Source organism: Lagenorhynchus albirostris, chromosome 15 (assembly GCF_949774975.1).
Source record: "Lagenorhynchus albirostris chromosome 15, mLagAlb1.1, whole genome shotgun sequence".
Lineage (NCBI taxonomy): Eukaryota > Metazoa > Chordata > Mammalia > Artiodactyla > Delphinidae > Lagenorhynchus > Lagenorhynchus albirostris.
This window is the reverse complement of record NC_083109.1, coordinates 86,422,692-86,443,201: the sequence shown is the minus strand read 5'-3', so window position 1 is coordinate 86,443,201 and position 20,510 is coordinate 86,422,692. Positions and strand designations below refer to the sequence as shown.

The 20,510-nt window shown below is 51.3% G+C and overlaps 1 protein-coding gene across 3 annotated transcripts in view; it reads right to left on the bottom strand.

The window, feature by feature from the left end:
- Positions 1 to 19,957, bottom strand: part of SNX8 (sorting nexin 8) — a 39,165-nt gene extending 19,208 nt beyond the window's left edge. Inside the window, exon 1 of one of the 3 annotated variants that reach the window (XM_060124566.1) lies at positions 19,834 to 19,957. In XM_060124566.1, coding sequence (XP_059980549.1) covers positions 19,834 to 19,927 — 94 coding nt within the window. In that variant the 5' untranslated portion in view covers positions 19,928 to 19,957. Of the gene's footprint in view, positions 1 to 4,253; positions 5,248 to 11,583; positions 11,683 to 19,833 lie in introns of those variants that run through there. The other 2 variants (XM_060124568.1, XM_060124567.1) reach the window with 2 other exon arrangements.
- Positions 19,958 to 20,510: the final 553 nt, after the last annotated feature.

Sequence of the window (20,510 nt, the reverse complement as noted above, 5' to 3'; positions counted from 1 at the left end):
TGAAAAGCCGCCAGTCATAAAAGACCACATATGGGATGATTCCATCTACCTGAAACACCCAGAAGAGGCCAACCTACAGAAGCAGACAGTAGCTTAGTGCTTGCATGCGGCTGGGGCGAGGGTGGGGGGGTGCAGGGCACGGAGGGGATGGGGGGAGGTGGGAGTGACTGGTGAAGAGGCGCGATAAAATGTTCTAAAATCGACTACGGCGATGGTTGCGCAACTGTAAATATACTAAGACCACCGTATTACATGCTTCAAATGAGTAAACCGCCTGGCACATAAATGATATCTCTATAAACTCTTTAAGTATAAAAGGTAGGCGACATCAATAAGAAAGGCAGAGTAAGGACCGCCAAAAATCCTCTCCTCCACAAAAGCAACGAGGACACTAGCAAAATCGTCAGAAATCAGCTTTTTCAGAACACTGGGAAGTGACTAAAGGTTTGTGGCAATCCAGGGTACATTTATTGATGCAATAATTACTTAAGTCAAAATGAGGTCAGAGTGGAGTGGGGTGGGCCTTCATCCAATATGACCGGAGTTTTTATAAGAGGAAGAGACCACATGAAGACACAGACACATGGACACACAGACAGGAGGCCACAGGACGGCAGAGGCTGAGGAGCTGCATCTGCAGACCCAGGAACGCCCAGGATGGCTGGCCACCGCCAGGAGCTAGAAGAGGCGGGAAGAACCCACCCCGACGGGCTCCAGCGGCAGCATGACCCCCTGCTGGCACCTTGCCTTCAAACTTCTGGCCTCCACAACTGTGGGACAAGACATTTCTGTTGTTTTAAGCCACCCACTCTGTGGTGCTTTCTTACAGCAGCCCCAGGAAACCCACACTATAAACTTTACAGAATTAGTCCAGAAAGGTTGTTAAACAAACAAGCTACAACAAAGAGCAACAACACCTTGGAGGGAAAGCTGATTTCCTGAGATGCTACATTATTTTTTTTTTAACATTTACTTTTGGGCTGCATTGGGTCTTCGTTGCCGCATGAGGGCTTTCTCTAGTTGCAGCGAGCTAGGGCTACACTTTGCTGCAGTGGGCAGGCTTCTCATTGTGGTGGCTTCTCTTATTGTGGAGCACGGGCTCTAGGCACGCGGGCTTCAGTAGTTGTGGCACGCGGACTCAGTAGTTGTGGCGCACGGGCTCTAGAGCGCAGGCTCAGTAGTTGTGGCACACGGGCTTAGTTGCCCCGCTGCACGTGGGATCTTCCCGGACCAGGGCTGGAACCCGTGTCCCCTGCATTGGCAGGCGGATTCTCAACCACTGCGCCACCAGGGAAGTACCAGCTACACTATTTAAATGGTCCAGTCTTCAACAAAAGTCTCTAAGACATGCAAAGAAACAAGACGGTAGTACCAAAGGGGGGCGGGCACACACAACAGAAACTGTCCTTGAAAGAGCCTAGGTACTGAACCTATTAAAGACCTTAAATCAGCTATTTGAAATACGTTCAAAGGACTAAAGGGAACCATCTCTAAAGAACTAAGGGAAAGTATGAGAACAACACCTCACTCACAGGGAGCATCAATAAACAGACAGAAATTATAAAAGAAAGGAACAGATAAAAATTCTGGAGCTGAAAAGTTCAATAGCTGAAAAATTCACCAGAGTCACAACAGCAGATCTGAGTGAGCAGAAAGAAGAACCAGCAAACCTGAGGCTGGGTCAATTGAGATTGTTTTTCCCAGTCTGATGGACAGAAAGGAAAAAGGATGCAGAAAAACGAACCGCTCCTCAGAGACGTGTGGGACACGCCAAGCAGACCAGCATAATCGTAACAAAAATCCCCAAAGGAGAAAGGTTTAGAGAGCACGCTTGAATAAGTAATGGCCAAGTGTGATGTAAATAACCCAAGAACTCAAAAGATCCCAACTAGGATAAACTGAAGAGATCCACACTTGGACGCATCATAATGAAACCGTTCAAACTGTACAATGAGAAAACCCTGAAAGCAACAGGAGAGAAATGACTCGCTAGACGGTTATAAATATGGGAGCTGTAACTCCCACGGCAATCACCTAGAAAATAACCCCCAAAAAGTATAATAGCCAAAACTATGTGGGAACGTAAATGGAACACTAGAAAATACTTATTTAATGTAGAAGAAAGCTGTAACAGAAGAACGGAGGAAGACTTCAATTAATGGGGGAAAGATCACTGGGAGAGCACCGGAGTCTCTATTAACATTTTTATGTAAGATAAAAACTCATACATGCTCAATAGAGAAAACTTTATGATTTTCCTGATGATTAAAATAATGTCCCAAGACAGAATGTAAGCTCAGTAATGATTACCCAATGATCACATGCTTCTGAGAAATGTGAACTCTGATCGCCGGAGGATTTCAAAGACAATTCAAAAGACACATTTTAAACCAAAGACATTACTCTCAACCACCTTGAGAACAACCCCTTTGCAGAAGTTTCAATCACAAGAAAGCCACCATCCCAAACATCAATTTACTAAACTAAGACACCCATATTTTCAAAGAAAAAAAAAATTGAAGAGCAAAAAAGAAGGGAAAAAGGCCATTTCAGACAGGCCGCACTGTCATGTGATGGACCACATGCTGATGAAAGGGCAGGAACGCAGGGAGGAGATTCTGGTTTACCAAGGGTGTCATGTCAAGGTCACCGGCAGGACTTTAAGACTCTTATCAAATGGAGCCTCCCATGCCAGTTTAAGCAGCCCCAAGAGACCAGGGCCTGGAAGAGGCACCGTCCCCCAAGCCAGCCCCTCAGAGATGAAATAGCTCGGACGAGAGAGGCCAGCCAGGCCCCTGATGAACGGTGGTGGGCAAAGGCTGGCTCTGACCTTAGACGGACATGGGCGGAAATCCAGCCTCCGACGTCCCCAGCAGTGTGGCTGGCGAGTGACAGCCTCTGAGCTTTCCAACAGGCCTCTCCAAGGGTGTTCCCTCCAAACTTCCCCCCTCCAAACTACTCTACCATGGGGTCCCCTGGAGTCGGAAGCCCTGGCCTTGAAAAGTCACCCACTGTCCTGACACTAGGCCGGGAAGCAGCGCTCAGACCCGCAGGCTGAGAATCGGGCTAACGCCGGCCCACACGGATGGCCCTTGTGGGCACAGAACGAGACAGCAGAGCTCAGATAACCAGCTCCCCGACACATTCGGCAACCCTTGGCTCCAGCCCAGACCTCATGTGTTCCAATCCCAAGAGAGTCTCTACGGCTGCTGAGTAAAACGTAGCACGTGCTCCCCCACGACAACAGGTGTCAGGCCCTTGGCTCTGGGCTGGCCCACGGGTCAGGGCCTCCCGGTCAGTGTGGCCGAGCCTCGCACTCCCCTCCTCTCTGGATATCTCGCTCCGCCGGCTCCAGGGTGACAGTGACAAGGAGCTGCATCACTCCCAGGCCAGCCACCAGCGCACTGTGTGACCCCAAGTCACACAGCATGGAAAGGGAAACAGCCAGCTAGAGTATCTGACACCCATTCAGCTCTGAGATTCTGGGATTCTCCAAGTCGGTTATCCACAAATCAAAGCAATGAAACTTCAAACACACACGCAGACCAACTATCCTTCCCAACACACTTCCGTCAGAACCTTTAGGCAGTAATGCTGCCACCGGGATGCATCCCAAGACGTCTAACCCCACGTGTTCTGTTAGCAGCTGACATCTGGGGTCCTTACCCCCAAACAAAGCTTTGGGAAACAAACAGGATTTGCTGAATAAACCACTCTGTCTCGCACACACCCCTGCTTTATCTAAGCAAACCTCAGCAAATGCTGACCAACACGGAAGTCCAGACTGGGAGACCCCGCACAGGGAGCACAGGGCGCCACCCACGGGGGCCAAGGCCAGCCCGGCTGCCCCACACGATCCCTGCCGGCCCAAGTGGGGTGCTGCTCTAAGCACTAGGAGAACCTCCCAACCCCGCCCAGCCCAGGCGGCCCTGGGGTCCTCCCTGCTGGCAGAGCAGCCCTCAGTGTGAAGTGCCTTTCGAGCCATGAGAGGTCCCGTGGCCCCAAAGGCAGCCAGTGCGGAAGGCCCCTATTTTCTTCGTTTAGTGGCAGGTGCATACGAACATGTCCTCCGATGGACTCCGCGCTCAGGGTTCCACCACCACTGCCATCCTCGCCTGCTGGTTCACCAGCATGCGGGCAGGGCAGGGACCAGCGAGACACAGCACAGCCACAGGAGCTGAAGTCTCCAGACTGAGCACGCCTCAGGATCACCTGCGGGCTCGCCGCACGCTGGAGGTTAAGACAGCTCTTACCAAAAGAAGAAGAGGGGGCTTCCCTGGTGGCGCGGTGGTTGAGAGTCCGCCTGCCGATGCAGGGGACGCGGGTTCGTGCCCTGGTTCAGGAAGATCCCACATGCCGCGGAGCCGCTGGGCCCGTGAGCCATGGCCGCTGAGCCTGCGCGTCCAGAGCCTGTGCTCCGCAGTGGGAGAGGCCACGGCAGTGAGAGGCCCGCATACCGCAAAACAAAAAAAAAGAAAGAAAAGTGTTGGCAAGGGCGTGGAGGGATTGGAATTCTTTTGTGTGGCTGGTAGGACCGTAAAAGTTGGTGCAGCCACTGTGGAAAACAGTGCAGCAGTTCCTCAAAAAATTAAATATAGAATCCCCATAGGAGACAGCAATTCCACTTCTGGGTCTGTACCCAAAAGAACTGAAAGCAGGAACTAGAAGACATATTTGCACAGTCATGTTCAATGCAGTATTATTCACAGTAGTCAAAAGGTGGAACTACCCAAGCGTCCACTGACAGATGAATGCATCCACAAAATGCGGTCCATCCACACAATGGAACACTATTCAGCCTTAAAAAAGAAGGAAGTACTGACACATGCCACATCGTGGATGGTCCTTGAGGACATCATGTCCAGTGAAATAAGCCAGACACAAAAAGACAATGTATGGGGCTTCCCTGGTGGCACAGTGGTTGAGAGTCCGCCTGCTGATGCAGGGGACACGGGTTTGTGCCCCGGTCCGGGAAGATCCCACGTGCCGCGGAGCGGCTGGGCCCGTGAGCCATGGCCGCTGGGCCTGCGCGTCCGGAGCCCGTGCTCCACAACGGGAGAGGCCACAGCAGTGAGAGGCCTGTGTACCGCAAAAAAAAAATAAAATAAAAGACAATGTATGATTCCACTCACGTGAGGTCCCTAGAGCAAATTCATAGAAAAAGCAGATGGTGGGGACCTGGAGCTGCGGGACAGGAGGATGGAGAGGGAGTGTTCAATGGGGCAGAGTTTCCATCTTGCAAGATGAGTAAGTTCTAGAGATGGATAGTATCAAAGGAGGCACAACAATATGAAGGTACTTAATGCCACAGACCTGTACGCCTAAAAACGGTTAAAATTTTACATTATGTATATTTTACACTTAAAAAAACACAGATTGCTGGGCCCCAGTCCCAGAGTCTAGGGCGGGGCCTAAGAATCTGAATTTGTAACAAGCTCCCAGATGCTGCTGTTGATCCAGGGGCCACAGTGCGAGAACCAGTGTCACAGGGTGACCAGCGGGGAGGAATTCAGGGCCTCACCCAGACCCGTGTCCTTCATGTGCACAGAGGTGCACAGATGCTGCCACCGTACTTTCTGCACTCGTCAAATGCGGAACCAACGACATTCCAGACGACAACCTTTTCACCGAAATAACACGAAACGGGGTCAGCAGACACCATTTTCAACCTGAATATTCCTTCTCAGGCTCATGAAACTGTTTCAACCTTTGAAAACTTCTCTAAGCTACACTGTTATTCTGCAGTTAACAAACTGTTCTCAGGAAATGGAAGCAGAAGCTTCCTCATCCTTATCGTGGCCATGGCCTCAGAAATGAGGATTCAGCAGCTCCATGGCCAGGGAATGTCAGGAACGCCTCCCAACGCCAGGAAGCAGAGCTGCCCCACCTGTGGTCAGCTCGTCCTAAAAAGCGATCCGTCACCAACCAGCTTTTGATTGTCCCTAACTCAGGAGCTCAACTGAACAAACTGTGCATGGCCTCAATTTCATCAACTTTAAGGTTTACTTTTCTTTTAATAACCTATTTTAGGTAACGTTACAATATCTTGAAATAAGGGGACTTCCCTAGTGGTGCAGTGTTTAAGAATCCGCCTGCCAATGCAGGGGACACGGATTCAAGCCCTGGTCCGGGAAGATTCCACATGCCGCGGAGCAACTAATAAGCCCATGTGCCACAACTACTAAGCCTGCGCTCTAGAGCCCGTGAGCCACAACTACTGAGCCCACGAGCCACAACTATTGAAGCCTGCGTGCAGCAACGAAGACCCAACGCAGCCATAAATAAATAAATTTTTAAAAATCCATTTAAAAAAAAATCTTGAAATAAAGAAAATCTCTCCAACCCAGCAATCTATATACATCCGTGTTCATTGTGTGCACTCTCCTCCACGTGTACAGGGTTGTGATATGACACAATTTTCAAATACCAAGCGTGTTTCCAAGCTTCCGTGACCACGTTTCCTTCAACTTTTCTGTAGAAGCAAAAACCTCCTAAATTCCTAGCCAGTCAGATAATCACTAGGAAAACTGTTTCACTTCAATCCTATCCTTTTAAATACATGTATTTTTGTTGTGAAATACTTCAAACATACATGAAAATACAGGAAATATCAGAACCCATGTATCCACCAAGATTTCACTAAAGAGGACACTGTGCCCTATTTTTTGCTGAAAAGAATTTTTAATAAACAAAATGTTACAGACGCACACCATCCTGCCGACCCCCTTCTTCCTCTTCCACAGTAACCACTACCCTAGAGTTGATGGGTACGATTTCCAGGCAGGTCTGTGCACTTTCTCTACATAAGTGTCCAGGAAGTCCATGCAAACATTGTGTTCCATTATGTACAATAAACATACAATTCCTTTCTTTTCCCACTGGCTTTTAAAACCCTTTTATATTGAAACAGAGCGTGCTCACAGAGAAGCGAACATCTCAAAACCGTTCAGCTCAACGAATATACACATCAGGGCAAGAGCACCTGGATAAAGGAGGGCACCCCTCACGCTCCCTTCTCCCCAGGGGAGAGACTTCCGAAGCCACAGGTTACCTCTGCCTGGTTCTTTACTGACACCACACACGTGGGCTCAAGCCCTGAGTTCCCCTGTTTCTGACTTCCTCCACTCCTGGTGTGTACAGCCCGTCCGCGTGGCTCACGGGGTACAGACGGCCCACTTCCTTGCTGTGGACCCCGCGGTGTGATCAGCCGGGGCCTCTTACTCATTCTGCGGCCACGCGGCATCTGGGCAGCTTCACACGCCGCTGCTACGAACATGCCAGCAGCGGCACGTTGGTGGACGCATGTACGCATTTCTGTTCGGTACATTCCTGAGAGTGAAATTACTGGATCCTGGGGTTTCGTATGTGCAGCTCAGTAAATAATTCCAGTTTTCCAAGTAACTGAGCCAGGTTACGCTCCCAGCAGCAGGGGTTCCAGCCGCCTCCTGTGCTGGCCGACACTCACTCTTTCCGTCCGGTTTTCCTCGCCCTGCTGGGCCCTTGACTCTTGAATACAGTCGCAATTCATCTGCCATTTTTACCTTGAGTTCTCTCCTTTCACAACACTGCTCCGTATTTTCGAAGGTATTAAGACTATTACCTGTAAAGACTGAATAATGACTTAGATACGAAACTAAAATCACTTAGCCGTTCTCCTAACTGCTTCTGCTCTTAAAAACAGCATGAAGAATATCACTGTTCACAAAATAGTTTGCCCTACTTTTTATTCTATCCTTAGAATCCACTCCTAAAGAATTCCACACTTTTTTCCTGCTCACAGATGCTTCCCAAAAGGCTTTTATCTCCCCACGTGAACCACACTACCTCACCAGCACTCTCTTCAGAAAACCCCCTTGGAGTTACTGCAGTCACCTCAGTGATCTGTGCGTGTTTCCTGGCAGCATTACAAAAAAAACTAAAGTTTCCTAACTGAGGATCAGAATGGCAACCGCTAAGAATAGCTCCGAACGCGGGGTTTCCCCAGCTCCACCACCGCCCCCCCCAAAACGCCCCTTCACATTTCTCGGCCAGCAAACCCCCCACCCGCCTGCTCCCCTCTCTCCAGCCACACCAGCTGCCCGGCCGCCCCGTGAACGCAGCGCGCTGTTGCTGGCCCGGGCACCTTCACCTGTCGTCCCTTCTGCCAGGGTTCTCCTCCCAGAAATCCACCAGGCCACCTCCTTCGAATCCTGGTGCAAAACTCACTCTCAGTGCCATTTCCTCAGGGACAACGGCCCTGCGCCCCAGCTGCCCCCGTGCGTCGACGACTCGCTGCGTGTGCCGAGTACCGTCCACCTCCCGCTACGAGAACATCAGCCCCTCGAGGGCAGGCCTTTCTGTTTATATGGTTCAGTTAGTATCCCAGCGATCAACAACAGTGCCCGGCACACAGTGAGCGCTCAAGGAGCATTTGTGGATGGAAAGAAGGACTCCAATTCGCAGCAGCAAGAAGGCCTACTGTGTTCTCCTAGGCAGGGTGACAGCCCCATGCCCGCCCCACCCACGCAAGTCGCACTCAGGCCTCACCGGTGACAGGAACCACGCCTCGGTGAGCTGCAGCAAGAAGAGCTGCTCACACAGGACAGCTGTTAACACGCACGGCCACGCGGAGCCCTGGAGCAGTGACACCCTCAAGCTGGCGGTGACATCCTCCCACACCCCCCCCACGGCCTCTCTGCCAGGTTACAGCTATATCCTTTTATCCCCCCAAAGAATAGAAGGCAAAACCCCTGATTACAGAAAGCTGTAACGTGCCTTGAGGGTTACCAACCTACACAGCAAGAGACGCAGGTTTTTCACCTTCCTGCGAAGGTTTAAGTGTTTTTACCTTGAAGCAAGATATAACCTCTCTCTTAAGGTCCCTCCAAGCCCTCTGGTACTCATCAGCTGAGAATTCCCAGACTGAATCCCGTCCGGCCTCCGAAGCTCAGTTCAGACACCCCTTCAGCAGTGAAGTGTCCCCCAAGCCCCGGCTGCAGTCGCTGCCTCCTTCCTGCCCTCATGACTGGCCTGGACGCCCTACAGCTGAGCTTTCCTAACCCATCGCGTTCCCGGGTTTCTCCCACACACCACATAACCCCCTCCAGGGCGCTTTGATTCCCTAATACTGCCTAGCACAGGGGTGGCACACAGCACGTGCACCCCAAGAGTTCTTTATGATGGACAACCGGGTTTCCAAATGCCACAGAAGGACACCAGACCCCTTCCTCACACCATACACAACAACTCATTCCAAATGGACCACAGCCCTAAGTGTAAGAGCTAAAACTACAAAACTCTCAGCAGAAAATATAGGAGTAAATCTTTATGACCTTGGGTTAGGCAAAGCTTTCTTAGGTACGACACCAAAAGCATCAACTGAAGAACAAAATAGATGAACTGAACTTCGTCAAAATTAAAAACTGGTGTGCTGTAAAAATACCATGAAGAAAGTAAAAAGACTACCCACAGAAATGGAGAAATCATCTGTAAACCGTGTATCTGATAAGGGACTTGGGTCTAAAATACATAAAGAATTCTTATAACTCAAGTTTTTTAAAAAGACAAATTACCGGGCTTCCCTGGTGGCGCAGTGGTTGAGAGTCCGCCTGCCGATGCAGGGGACGCGGGTTCGTGCCCCGGTCCGGGAAGATCCCACGTGCCGCGGAGCGGCTGGGCCCGTGAGCCATGGCTGCTGAGCCTGTGCGTCCAGAGCCTGTGCTCCGCAACGGGAGAGGCCACGACCGTGAGAGGCCCACGTACCGCGAAAAAAAAAAGACAAATTACCTAATTTTAAAGATTGACAAAGGATTTGAATAGACATTTCTCCAAAGGAGATGTACAAAAGGCCAACAAGCACATGAAAAGATGACCAACCACATGAGATTCCACCCACTGGGATGGATATAATCAAAAGGGCAATAACAAGTGTTGGTGAGGATGTGGAGAAGTTGGAACCCTCAAAGGTTGCTGCAAAACAGTCCGGCAGTTCCTCAAAAGGTTAAACATGGGTTACCATGTGACCCAATGATTCCATCCCTAGGTGTACACCCACGAAAAATGAAACCCTATGCCCACACAGAGACTTGTATATGAATGTTCACGTCAGCATTAGTCATAACAGCTAAAACACGGAAACAGCCCAGATGTCCGTGGACCGATGAATGGATAAGTAAAATGTGAATTATCCATACAACGAAATATTCTTCAGCCATAAAAAGAAATGAAGTACTGACCCACGCTACAACCTAGATGAACCTTGAAAACGCTGTGCTGAGTGAAACAGCCAGTCACAAAGGACCACAAATTATATGGTTCTATTTATATGAAATTTCCAGAACAGGCAAATCTACAGAGACAGAAAGAGCAGTGGTGGTCTAGGCTGGGGGAAGAGGGGGTTGGGGGTATGGGGAGTGACTACTAACGGGTACGGGATGATGACAGTGCTGTACAATCAATTGTGGCGAAGGCTGCGGAACTCCTGGAATACACTGAAAATCACTGAACTGTACCCTTGAAATGGGTGAAAGTTGCATCCCAATAAAGCTTTTAAAAACACTTTATGAATTCCTTCTCTTCTTCTCTCTAGCTCTTGTGAATACAAACTAAGTATCCTCCCACCCCAGCACTGTGCCTGGAACACAGCTCGCAATCTTAAAGAAGGTGTCTGCTAAGAAGGGAAAACACCATCCACCTGTGACATCCTTTGGTTGGGTTTCAGGCACAGGTAAGAAAATTTGAGCTGGTGATGTTGCCACAGAAACTTCAAGTGGCCACACTCAGGACCCTGTGGACCTCTGTGGGGTGGCCTGAAGCTGCAAGTCAGTCGGAGTGGAAGCAGCCACTGAGAGCTAAGAAACCAGTCCGGTTCCCCTGAATAAAGTGCTTTCTCCCCTCTTCTACCCCTTCCCATGAATTCAAAGGCAGGGAAGAAGACGGTCACCTGGACGGCTGTGTGCCGTATCGACCACCACTACAGCAAGGGCCACGACCAGTGTCTGAACCTTCCGGGTGCTTATATAACACCTCTTGAGTCCTACAAACAGTCTCAGTAGGTACTGTGACCCCATTTCACAGACGTGAAAACTGGAGGCCCAGCCGGCAGCATGGCCCGCCTGCCTGGTCAGAGTCAGGTGACACGTGGGGCCTGAACTTGCACCAGGTTACCCGATGACACCAGATCCCTGTTGCCTCCTGAACTCACAGGGCCTCATTCGAGGCCCACAACGAGGAGAGGCGCAGGGGCAGGCACACCCCACACCTGGGCCAGGGGCCAGAGGGTCTCAGCGCAAACCCTGCTGTGAACGAGCCGCCCACCTCCCTGCACTCAGTTTTCTCCTCTCTAAAACGAGGACAACACCGTCTACGTTACCGGCTGGCTACAAGCACGTTAAATACATGTTTATGCGTGAAGGCATCCAGCACGCGGCTGGTTTTTACAGGACCTGTGCCCAGATGAAACCACACAGCAAATGAACGAACTGCTGGCCAGGGGACGTGGCTCCCTCAAGCACTGGGTCCCCTGCCATGTGACTCCCTAAACTCTGCTGGGAATCCCCAGAGCGCCAACTGCCCCTGGGACCTCCAGGGACGTGAACCATTCACGTTCACACAAATGGGGCTTCTCCGGCCGAAAGTGGCCATTCCTTCCCGAGGGAGGGTCGAGGGGCCAAGGCACAAAGAGAGGAGGAAATCACTGGTTTGTTTCCTCAGGACGTCACGAGACTGAAGCCCAGTCCCGAAAGGAGTCACCTATCAGATGATTTCCTCTGACTCAACCTGGAGCAAAAGGAACCCGCAGGGCAGCCACGGGACCCCTGCTTCTCCGTGAATCTCACCAAACCTGCTTCTGAAAGGGTTCATTGAGTCTCTCCCTCGAAAAGCCTCTTAGGTCTCTCCTTTCTGGAATGTTTTTATGTGGGGAGGCCCAGGGACTTTTTCCAGAGTTTAAAGAGAATACTGCTTTAGCTAACTCGGGAGATCTTGGAATAACTCACAAAGTAGAAGTTCAAAGTTCCACAAAGAACACTCATCTCTGTTGAACTAAATGCAATCTGGCTTTGGTTTTCTTTTTTTAAAAACCCTCCTCCCAGGCCTGGATGGTTCCGTCTGAAAGTGAACACGCTCCAAAGTATCTGGCAGACTCAGTGTGTCTCGATCCCAGCGGAGGCTAAATGGAGGACCTGCGTTCGCAGCCTCACTCAGTCCCTTTAATAAAATTCCGAGCGATCACCGACAGTACAAGCCAAGGGACATACGATTAAATCCATTTAAACAGATACTTACTGATCCACAGAAGGGGTCACAAGGAGTGAGACAAGGCCCCTGCCTGGGGAGGGAGCAGGGGGTGGGACGAACTGGGAGATTGGGATTGACATATATACACTAATATGCATCAAATAGATAGCTAATAAGAACCTGCTGTATAAAAAATAAATAAATAAAATTAAATTTTTTTAAAAAAAGGCCCCTGCCTTCCAGCTGCCTGCGGGGTAAAGGACCAGGAATGCAATTAATCAACCAGAACACGGAAGGCCTCGGAAACTGGCATGAACAAATTAGGAACCGTGAAAAATGTCACAGAAAGAAAACTAGTTAGTCAGTTTTCCCCCCACAATCAAACCTCTGCACTAAATGGTGGAGACCTAGTTTCCAGGCAATGAAGACTGGACTCTCATGCAGTGCCTGTCTGCCCGGAACTTGGAAACCGGTGAACCAGGGGGATCTGAGCATCTCAAACAGGTGGGGGAACTCGGCCCATGGGTCGCAACACACGCGACGCGATCTGTTCTTTGAGAGCTTTCACGCCAAGCCAGCTGGAGACGAGCCCCCGGCCGACGCCCCGCTCCCGGCACTCATCTTGGGGACGCTCAGCAGACGGGGTGCAGGGCTGAGGCCCGAGCTCGCACCCTCACTGCTGCCCGGTGCTGACGCTCCCTTTCTGAAGAGAGAGCGCGACGCCTCACAAGGGTCTCGGGTGCCCTTTGCGAGCACAGGCTCACAGAGCCACCTCTCCCCTCGGAAAAACCCCCTGACGACAGAAGGGTCTCCGTCCGGGAGGCACTGGCTACAGCAGTCAGGAGCGAAGCCTCCAGGCGGGGTCCTGAAAGGGGTCCGCGGGGCAGCCCTCCCACCGGGGGCCGGAGCCGCGCCGGACGGCGCTCCAGCCCCGCCATCCACTAGCTGTAGGTGCCGGGCAACTTGCGGCCTCTGCGTGCCTCGGTTTCCCCATCTGTAAAGTAGGGGTGGGGCGACGCCTCGCCTCCTAGCGTTACTGAGAGGATTCAGTTGCTTTAACGTCGGGCGAGGAAGGGCCTCTGGCGCACAGCAGGTGCTCTGAAAGGCTTAGTCATCACAGCTGCCGCCCAACTACCGCTCTGCAAAGGCCCAAAACAACTCCCTCCCAGCAAGGGGGCAGAGGATGGGGTACTCTGTGCGCCCAGCAGAGACCCTCTCGGGAAACAGGCCCCTTCCACGGGGCAGAGGCAAACTATAGCCTCTTGCAGAAACTCCCACCAGACTCCCTACGTCACCGTCCGTCCTAAGGACACTCAGTGTGCAGAAGCCATCACGAGACAAAGACCCGCCCACGTACAGACCGTCCTGGGTCCTGAAGAGCTGATAACGCAATTTCAAATCTCCCTTTCGTGTGAAACCCCAGCAGTGAGTGGCCAGTTCTTGGAAAATCCCTGCACCCCCGGCCTGGACTGGAACTTCTCCGGGGCTGGGAGGTGAAATTACTGTTCTGAAGATAATTAACTGTGCTAAGTCAGGAGTATCACCTGACTCTCTGTCTCAGCAGATGGCCTCTGCCAGAGTTGCACACTTTCAACAGCAGGTGACTTTCCCAGACATCCCTCCCACTGCCACACAGATGCCAGCGGCCCTGGGGTCTCGGTCCTCCTTCCTGCTGGTCCCAGGGGTCACTGGAACACCTGGACTCGCCAGCGGGCATCGGACACAGCAGAGCCAGGGAGATTAGGAGTGGATGTCAATTCGACAAAACATGCATTTCATTATAAATACACCTCCAATACTAACTCGAGAGTGAAAACTAAGGGAGACCAACACTCCCACAAAACTGTTTTAAAACGAGGTCCCCAGCACCCACCTTTGCTTGTAAAACTGTGTTGTTAGCAAGTCCACTTAATGTCTCAGGATCTGGGACACACTGGGTTTCCCCCCAACACGTTCTACTGTGAAACAGACACACACACACACACACACACACACACACACACACACACACACACACACACGTATAAAATGTCTATGGACAGTTTAACAAAACTATGTATCAAACACATGTGGAACCACTATCTAGGTCAAAAATTAAAAGATGGCTGGGATCTTGGAAGCCCCCATGACCTGTACCTCGCAGACCCTCCTTTCTCCTATCGGAGGTGACCACAGCCCCATTTTCACGCCATTTCACCTGCTCTTCATTTATACTTTCATCACCTGCGTAAGCAGGGTCTAATTCTAACCCACACAGCAGAGTCTAATTCCGCATGGCTTTGAACTTAATATAAGAGGAGTCTCGTGGTATGTATTTCCTCTGGCTTCTTTCAACATCCTCAGTGGAGGGTGCTGGGACTCGGTACTTGTAATCGCAAAAGGTCACTTAACAGGACATGGCAGAGATCACCTAAGGACGTCTCCCTAGCTCTCAAAGCCTAACAACTGAGCTTAAAACTGTGATTCAACACGCACAGCTGACAGCAGCGGTCACCTCTAGGCTGGGGAACTAGTTTAGCAGGAGAGAAACTTTGTTTACCAAATGCAAGCATCAGGACATTTTTTAATATTGATCCAACGTAAAGGATCAAGTTTTACAACGTTAGCACTTTAAAAGCACAAACGTACATTCCTGGATTCATTACTACACAGACATCAAATAGAGAATTGTGGAAACTTCTTAGTGGCGTAGACTAACGCTAAGTGAAACGAACGGACTAACAAACCAAACGTAAATACACCCTGAGGTTAACTGTACCAAAAGCGTGTGCAGAGGAAAAAAGGAAACATGCTAAACGCAGCAGCTGCGAGCTCCCTTTTACAAGACGTTTGTCATCTGCGCTTCTTGTACAGCAACATCTCCTCGAAGTGCCAAATCACATACCACATGAAACTTTACTGCTCTGCTTACGGTCCACTCATAAGACTTGTCGGAGAGAACTTCACTGGCACCAATCAGGTTGAAGACTGTCGGAAAATCACGTCAATGTACTTCTCAGAGATGTGTCTCCAGTCCCTACCACGCTTCCCTGGAATTCATCAATCGTGCAATTTCCCTTTCCTTTTGCTTAGCACACATACTCCAAATTGCGTTAAGAGTGCTGAAGGACCCCCCACCGCCCCCGCCAACATGCCTATCCACACACCCCAAGGACACGTGTGTCCTCCTACAACCTGGCCAGCAGGAAATAGAGCCAAGTGTGGCCTCAGCTTCCCCTAGAGCTCAACTCACAGGTCATGTCTGGGGCCCTCCTGCGCCCGCCTGTCCCACGTGAGGTTTTAATACTGGTACCTTCACCAAGAACGCCTACCCCAAGTCTGGCTATGACTTCTTAATGATTCTACAGCAAAAACGTTCAAAGGATGAAAGCACTACAGTCCTTCAGAGGGTAACGTGCGTGGTCAAGGGTCGAGCTCTTCGAACTCCCGAGGGTCCGGGCTGCCTGTCTGCTCACTTGCCCCAGGTTCTAACCACGAGGGCAGCTCCTCTTAACATGCACTGCGGGCCACAGAAGGCGGCTCACATCTCTCCAGCAACTCACCACTCCGGCCCCTCCCCGTCACCCCAGCACACCGCAGGCCAGACATCTCTTTTTCTGGTGCATTTTTCTTAGGAAGGAAAAAATAAACCAAAACAATTCCCCAACCCGGAACACATCACTTTCTTGCTAACCACAAATTCTGGCAAAACGTGTTCTGTGTAATAGTGATTCAGTTCCTCTTTCTTCAAATGTACACCTTTTACCTTGCAAATTGTGTGTGTGTGTGTGTGTGAAAGGGAGAAAGAGATGGAGCTCAAAGACCATTAACACCGATTTAAATAATATCTGCATAGCTACCATTGTTACCAAACTAAAATGTGACCCTATCCTAAAAAACACTGACAATAAAAATGTAATTCTAGGGCTTCCCTGGTGGTCCAGTGGTTAGGACTCCGAGCTTCCACAGCAGGAGGCCCAGGTTCGATCCCTGGTCGGGGGACTAAGATCCCGCATGTCACGGGGGGGAAAAAAAACTGTAATTCTTTTCCAACATCAGAGCCCTTTCCACAAAGCAGACACTATTCTAGACACTAGGATGTAAAGAAAAATAATGGTTTCTGCCGGTCAGGAGTTGACAACGGAAATGTGGGGGATTTCCACATTTCCCCCGGGAAATGGTGTTTTGCCACGGGAAAGTGTTTTGCCCCAATGCAGATGGTACTTTAAGGGTATAATTTAATCCGTCAAATGCACACATCTCAAGTGACAGCTCATGACTTGCCTAACAGATGTGTACAGGCAGAGCAGCAGCAGCGAGGGTGGTGGCGGGAGCACAGGGGCGTGGAAACCACGCGGGCGTGCAGAGAGGGTGCAGCCGGTCATGGAGGCGCTCAGAGGATGAGCAGAGTTCAGGCCTGACCCCATAGAAAACCAGGAGGCAGCCAGAGGTTTGGGAAGACAAACGGCTCAGAGCTTCCTAACCGAATGGGATGTATGGAGTACCGTCCAATGAGGCGCTCCAATGGAAGTGAAGATGATTCTCCCTTGTTCTAACAACCAAGTTTAGGGGACTTCCCTGGCGGTCCAGTGGTTAGGATGAGGCACTTGCACTGCCAAGGGCTCGGGTTCAATCCCTGGTCAGGGAACAAAGATCCCCCAAACCGCACAGAGTGGCCAATAAATAAATAAATCAATAAATAAAAACCAACTTTAGGTCCGCAGGGTTGTAGGAAAGCAGGGCTGGGATACACAGTGGTAATCTGTCTATATTTTTTTATCCGTGTATGATGCAATCGCAAAAATCAGATTAGACAGTCAAGCACACATCATCCTCATTCTCTGTCACTCTAAGGCACAATCATTGAGCTCTGTAACCTGAAATAAACTCTCATGCTGCAGTCAGAAAACAGAGTGTCCAGTCAGATATTTTGATAGTTAATGATTTTAATATAAAACCCGCCACAGGTTTATGTCCAAAATACAAAAAGAACTGCTAAAAATCAAAGAAAAAAAGACAATCCCTTAAGAAAATGGGCAAAAAATAAGAACAATCCGTTCAGAAGGCCATACAAGGGCAGAGTATTATAAGAAACTAAACCTCACTGATAATCGAAGAAATAGAAATTAAAAGAAAAATAAAACACGTTCTTAATTTCTCTAATGCTGAAGGGAGTTTTTTAAAAAAATGGTATGAAATGGTGATGAGGTTATGGGGAAAAGATGCACTGCTGTTACCAGTATAAATTGGTAATAGCCACCAGAAAGGATAATTTGTAAGGATTTGTTAAAACAAAAAATATGCAACCCTATGACCCAGCAATTCCACTCCTCACGGGTATCTAAGGCAGAATAATGGCCCCCAAAGGTACTCGCATCCTACGCCCTGGAACGTGTGAAGCTGTTAGATTCCACAGTAAAGGGGAATTAAAGGTGTAGACGAAGTTTAGGCTGCTAATGAGCTGACTGTGAAAGGAGGGCAAAGGATGTGGATTAGCAGGTAGGCCCAATGTAATGCTGGGGTCCTTCAAAGTGGAGGAAGTGAACAAAAGAAAGAGAATCAGAGGTGACAGGACAAGAAAGGTGTGGCCCGCGGTAGCTGGAGCAAGGGGATCCTCCGGCAAGGAATGCGGAAGGCATCTGGGAGCTGGAAAAGGTCTAGAAACGCCTTCTCCCCGAGGGCCTCCAGAGGGAACACAGCCCTGTCCACAGTTGGATTTTAGCCCAGGGAACCCTGTTTGGGGCTACTGACCTCCAGAACTGCAAGTTGATAAATTTTTGCTGTTTAAGCCACTCTGTTTGTGGTAATTTGTTACAGCAGCAGTAGAAAACTAATACACTACACTAGGGAAACACGGGCACAGCACACAAGGAGGTGTACGTTGTCTGAGTACACGTATGTATAAGACACTGAAAAGAGCGATGAAAGGATGCATCCCAAACTGGTAAGAGGAGGTGATCACAAATGGGGTGAGACTTTAATCTATAATGTTCTGGGTGTTTGTCCACGTACTGCACAATTGAAAGTTCAATTTGTCAGGAGGGAGTTATCATTTATAGCTTAAGCTTCCAGGGATTAGAATATGATATAAAAGACGCTTGAGGCTGAAAACCACAGTGAACACAATTTTTTCTGACAATCCCAAAGCTACTACAAAGACCTAGACCCCCGCGATCCCCACAATTAACACTAACGGTGGGCTCTGGCTGTGTGGACAGAACACCAGAGAAGAGGAAATTCGCTGTATACCCATAAGCCACTGCTTCTTCAACAGTCAAAAATAAACCTTTGCTAAAGCATGAGAGATACATATATCATCTGTGGACAAAATTCATTCTCAAAGACTTGTATTTTCTGGCTCCAGCCCCTCCAAACACCACCCACACCACGACATGCCCCCTTAACACTCCCCACGGTGGACAAGTCACTTGCCTCTGGGTTGTGGGGTTTTGGGGGGTTTTTTTCCTCTACCATTTCACCTGCCATCCAGGATGGCTAATAAAATCACCAGGGCCCCAAGGAAGGCCCGCTGCCAGTCTCGGAGAGCTGTGGTAGATGATACCACAACAGCAGCCAGGGGGTGAGCCCTGCAGGAAAGTCAGGGCTGCCCCTGTACCTGCAAAGAGACCCCTGAGTAACCATCACATCCAGGAACTCCGAGCTGCTTTACAATCCTCGGGGAAAGAACCATTCCCACCCAAACGCTGGGAGCCCAGCGTGCGGCCCTGGTACAGGAGGGCCAACTGGCCCACCTGACTGGCCCACCTGGGCTCGAACGTGTGACCTCATGAACGCAGTGTTCTAATCACGAGCAAGAACCATCCCATGCTTCTCCTTACACAGCTACGTGAGAAAGGAAAAGTAACTAAAGACCAATGGGGGTGGCGGGGTGGGGACCGCTCCCGAGACGCAGACTCACCAAGGGACTTCATGCCAACGGGGTCAATCCGGCGCAACGCCACCCGTGCCCCCAGCAGCTTCACTCCACTTCTGCCTCTTTTTCTCCCTAATGAATCCAGTGTCTAGCAGCCCTCCAGAACTCTAAGCATGGCCTCCTCAGGGACACCTCGCCAGACGGCCCAGCCGCAGCTTCCAACCTTGGGCCCCCGCCACCCCCCAAGAAGCAGCAGTAACTCACACCAACACCCACCTTCATCTATCCTCCAGTTAGAGGACTAGAGGGGGTACCATTTTAAACAGGGACATCCTAGAAAACGCACGCCTCACGCTCATCCGCTAAGAAAAGCACTCAGGGAGCAACACGAAGGGCTGGCGTTCGAGAACACTAAAGTCTTGAGCGGCCAGAGTCTTGCCAAGACCCGGCAGGTCCTGGGACTGCGCCCCACGCGGCGGGCAGGCCGGCAAGCAGGAAGCGCGGGGCGGGCGGGCCCTGCGGCCCCCAGGGACCCGGACAGTCCCGGGGAGACGCGGGCAGAAGTGCGCGGCGAGGCGCAAACCCGGACAGGTGCTCCGGCTCTGGGCCGCGCGGCCACGCGCCCTCCTGGGCGTGGACGCGGGAGTGGGAGGGGGGACCCGGCGGGGCGCGGGCCGCCCGCCGACAGGAAGAGTACCGAAGGCCTCAGGGTCTCGGGGGACGCTGGCCGGAGCAGCGCGGGGCCTGGTGGGTGCCTGCCATACCTGCCGCCGGCGGGTCCGCCTCCTCGTCTGCCTCCGGCTCAGCCGCTGCAGCTGCTGGGGCCGCGGGTATCGGGTCCATCGCGCCGCCAGTCATGTGAGTGCGCGCCACGTGACTTCCTCCGCGCCCGCCAGGGCTCTGCCTGGCCTCGCCCCGCCCACAGCCGGGCCTACCACGCCCACTCCCAGCTTATCCCCGCCCTCCAGGGCCTGCCACGCCCACGCCCGACCTCGCCACGCCCACTCCCATCCTCGCCTCGCCTCGCCTCGCCTCCCCTCGCCTCGCCCCGCCCCGCCCCGTCCCGCCCAGGCCACGCTGCGCCGGGTAGGGCAGGTGGCGCGGTCCGGGCGCGCGCTCAGCCTTCCCGCGTCGGCCGCTCTAGCCCGCCTGTTCGCCGCCGGCACCCTCGCCCACTCGTTCAGTCCCCACCTGCCCTCACTCAGGCAACGCACTCAGTCATTCATTCATTTATTCACACGCGCACCCTCTCGTCCGCCCACTCGTTCACCCGCTCATTCATTCACCCACTAGCTCATTCGCTCATTTACCCACCTCGTCATTCAGTCGTTCGTTCACTTACCACCCTCTTACTCACTCACTCACTGGCTCACTCGCTCAGGTCTCCTGACTGTCGCCTGGAGGCCAGGCGGGCCCTGTGCTGGGTGCTGAGGATACAAAG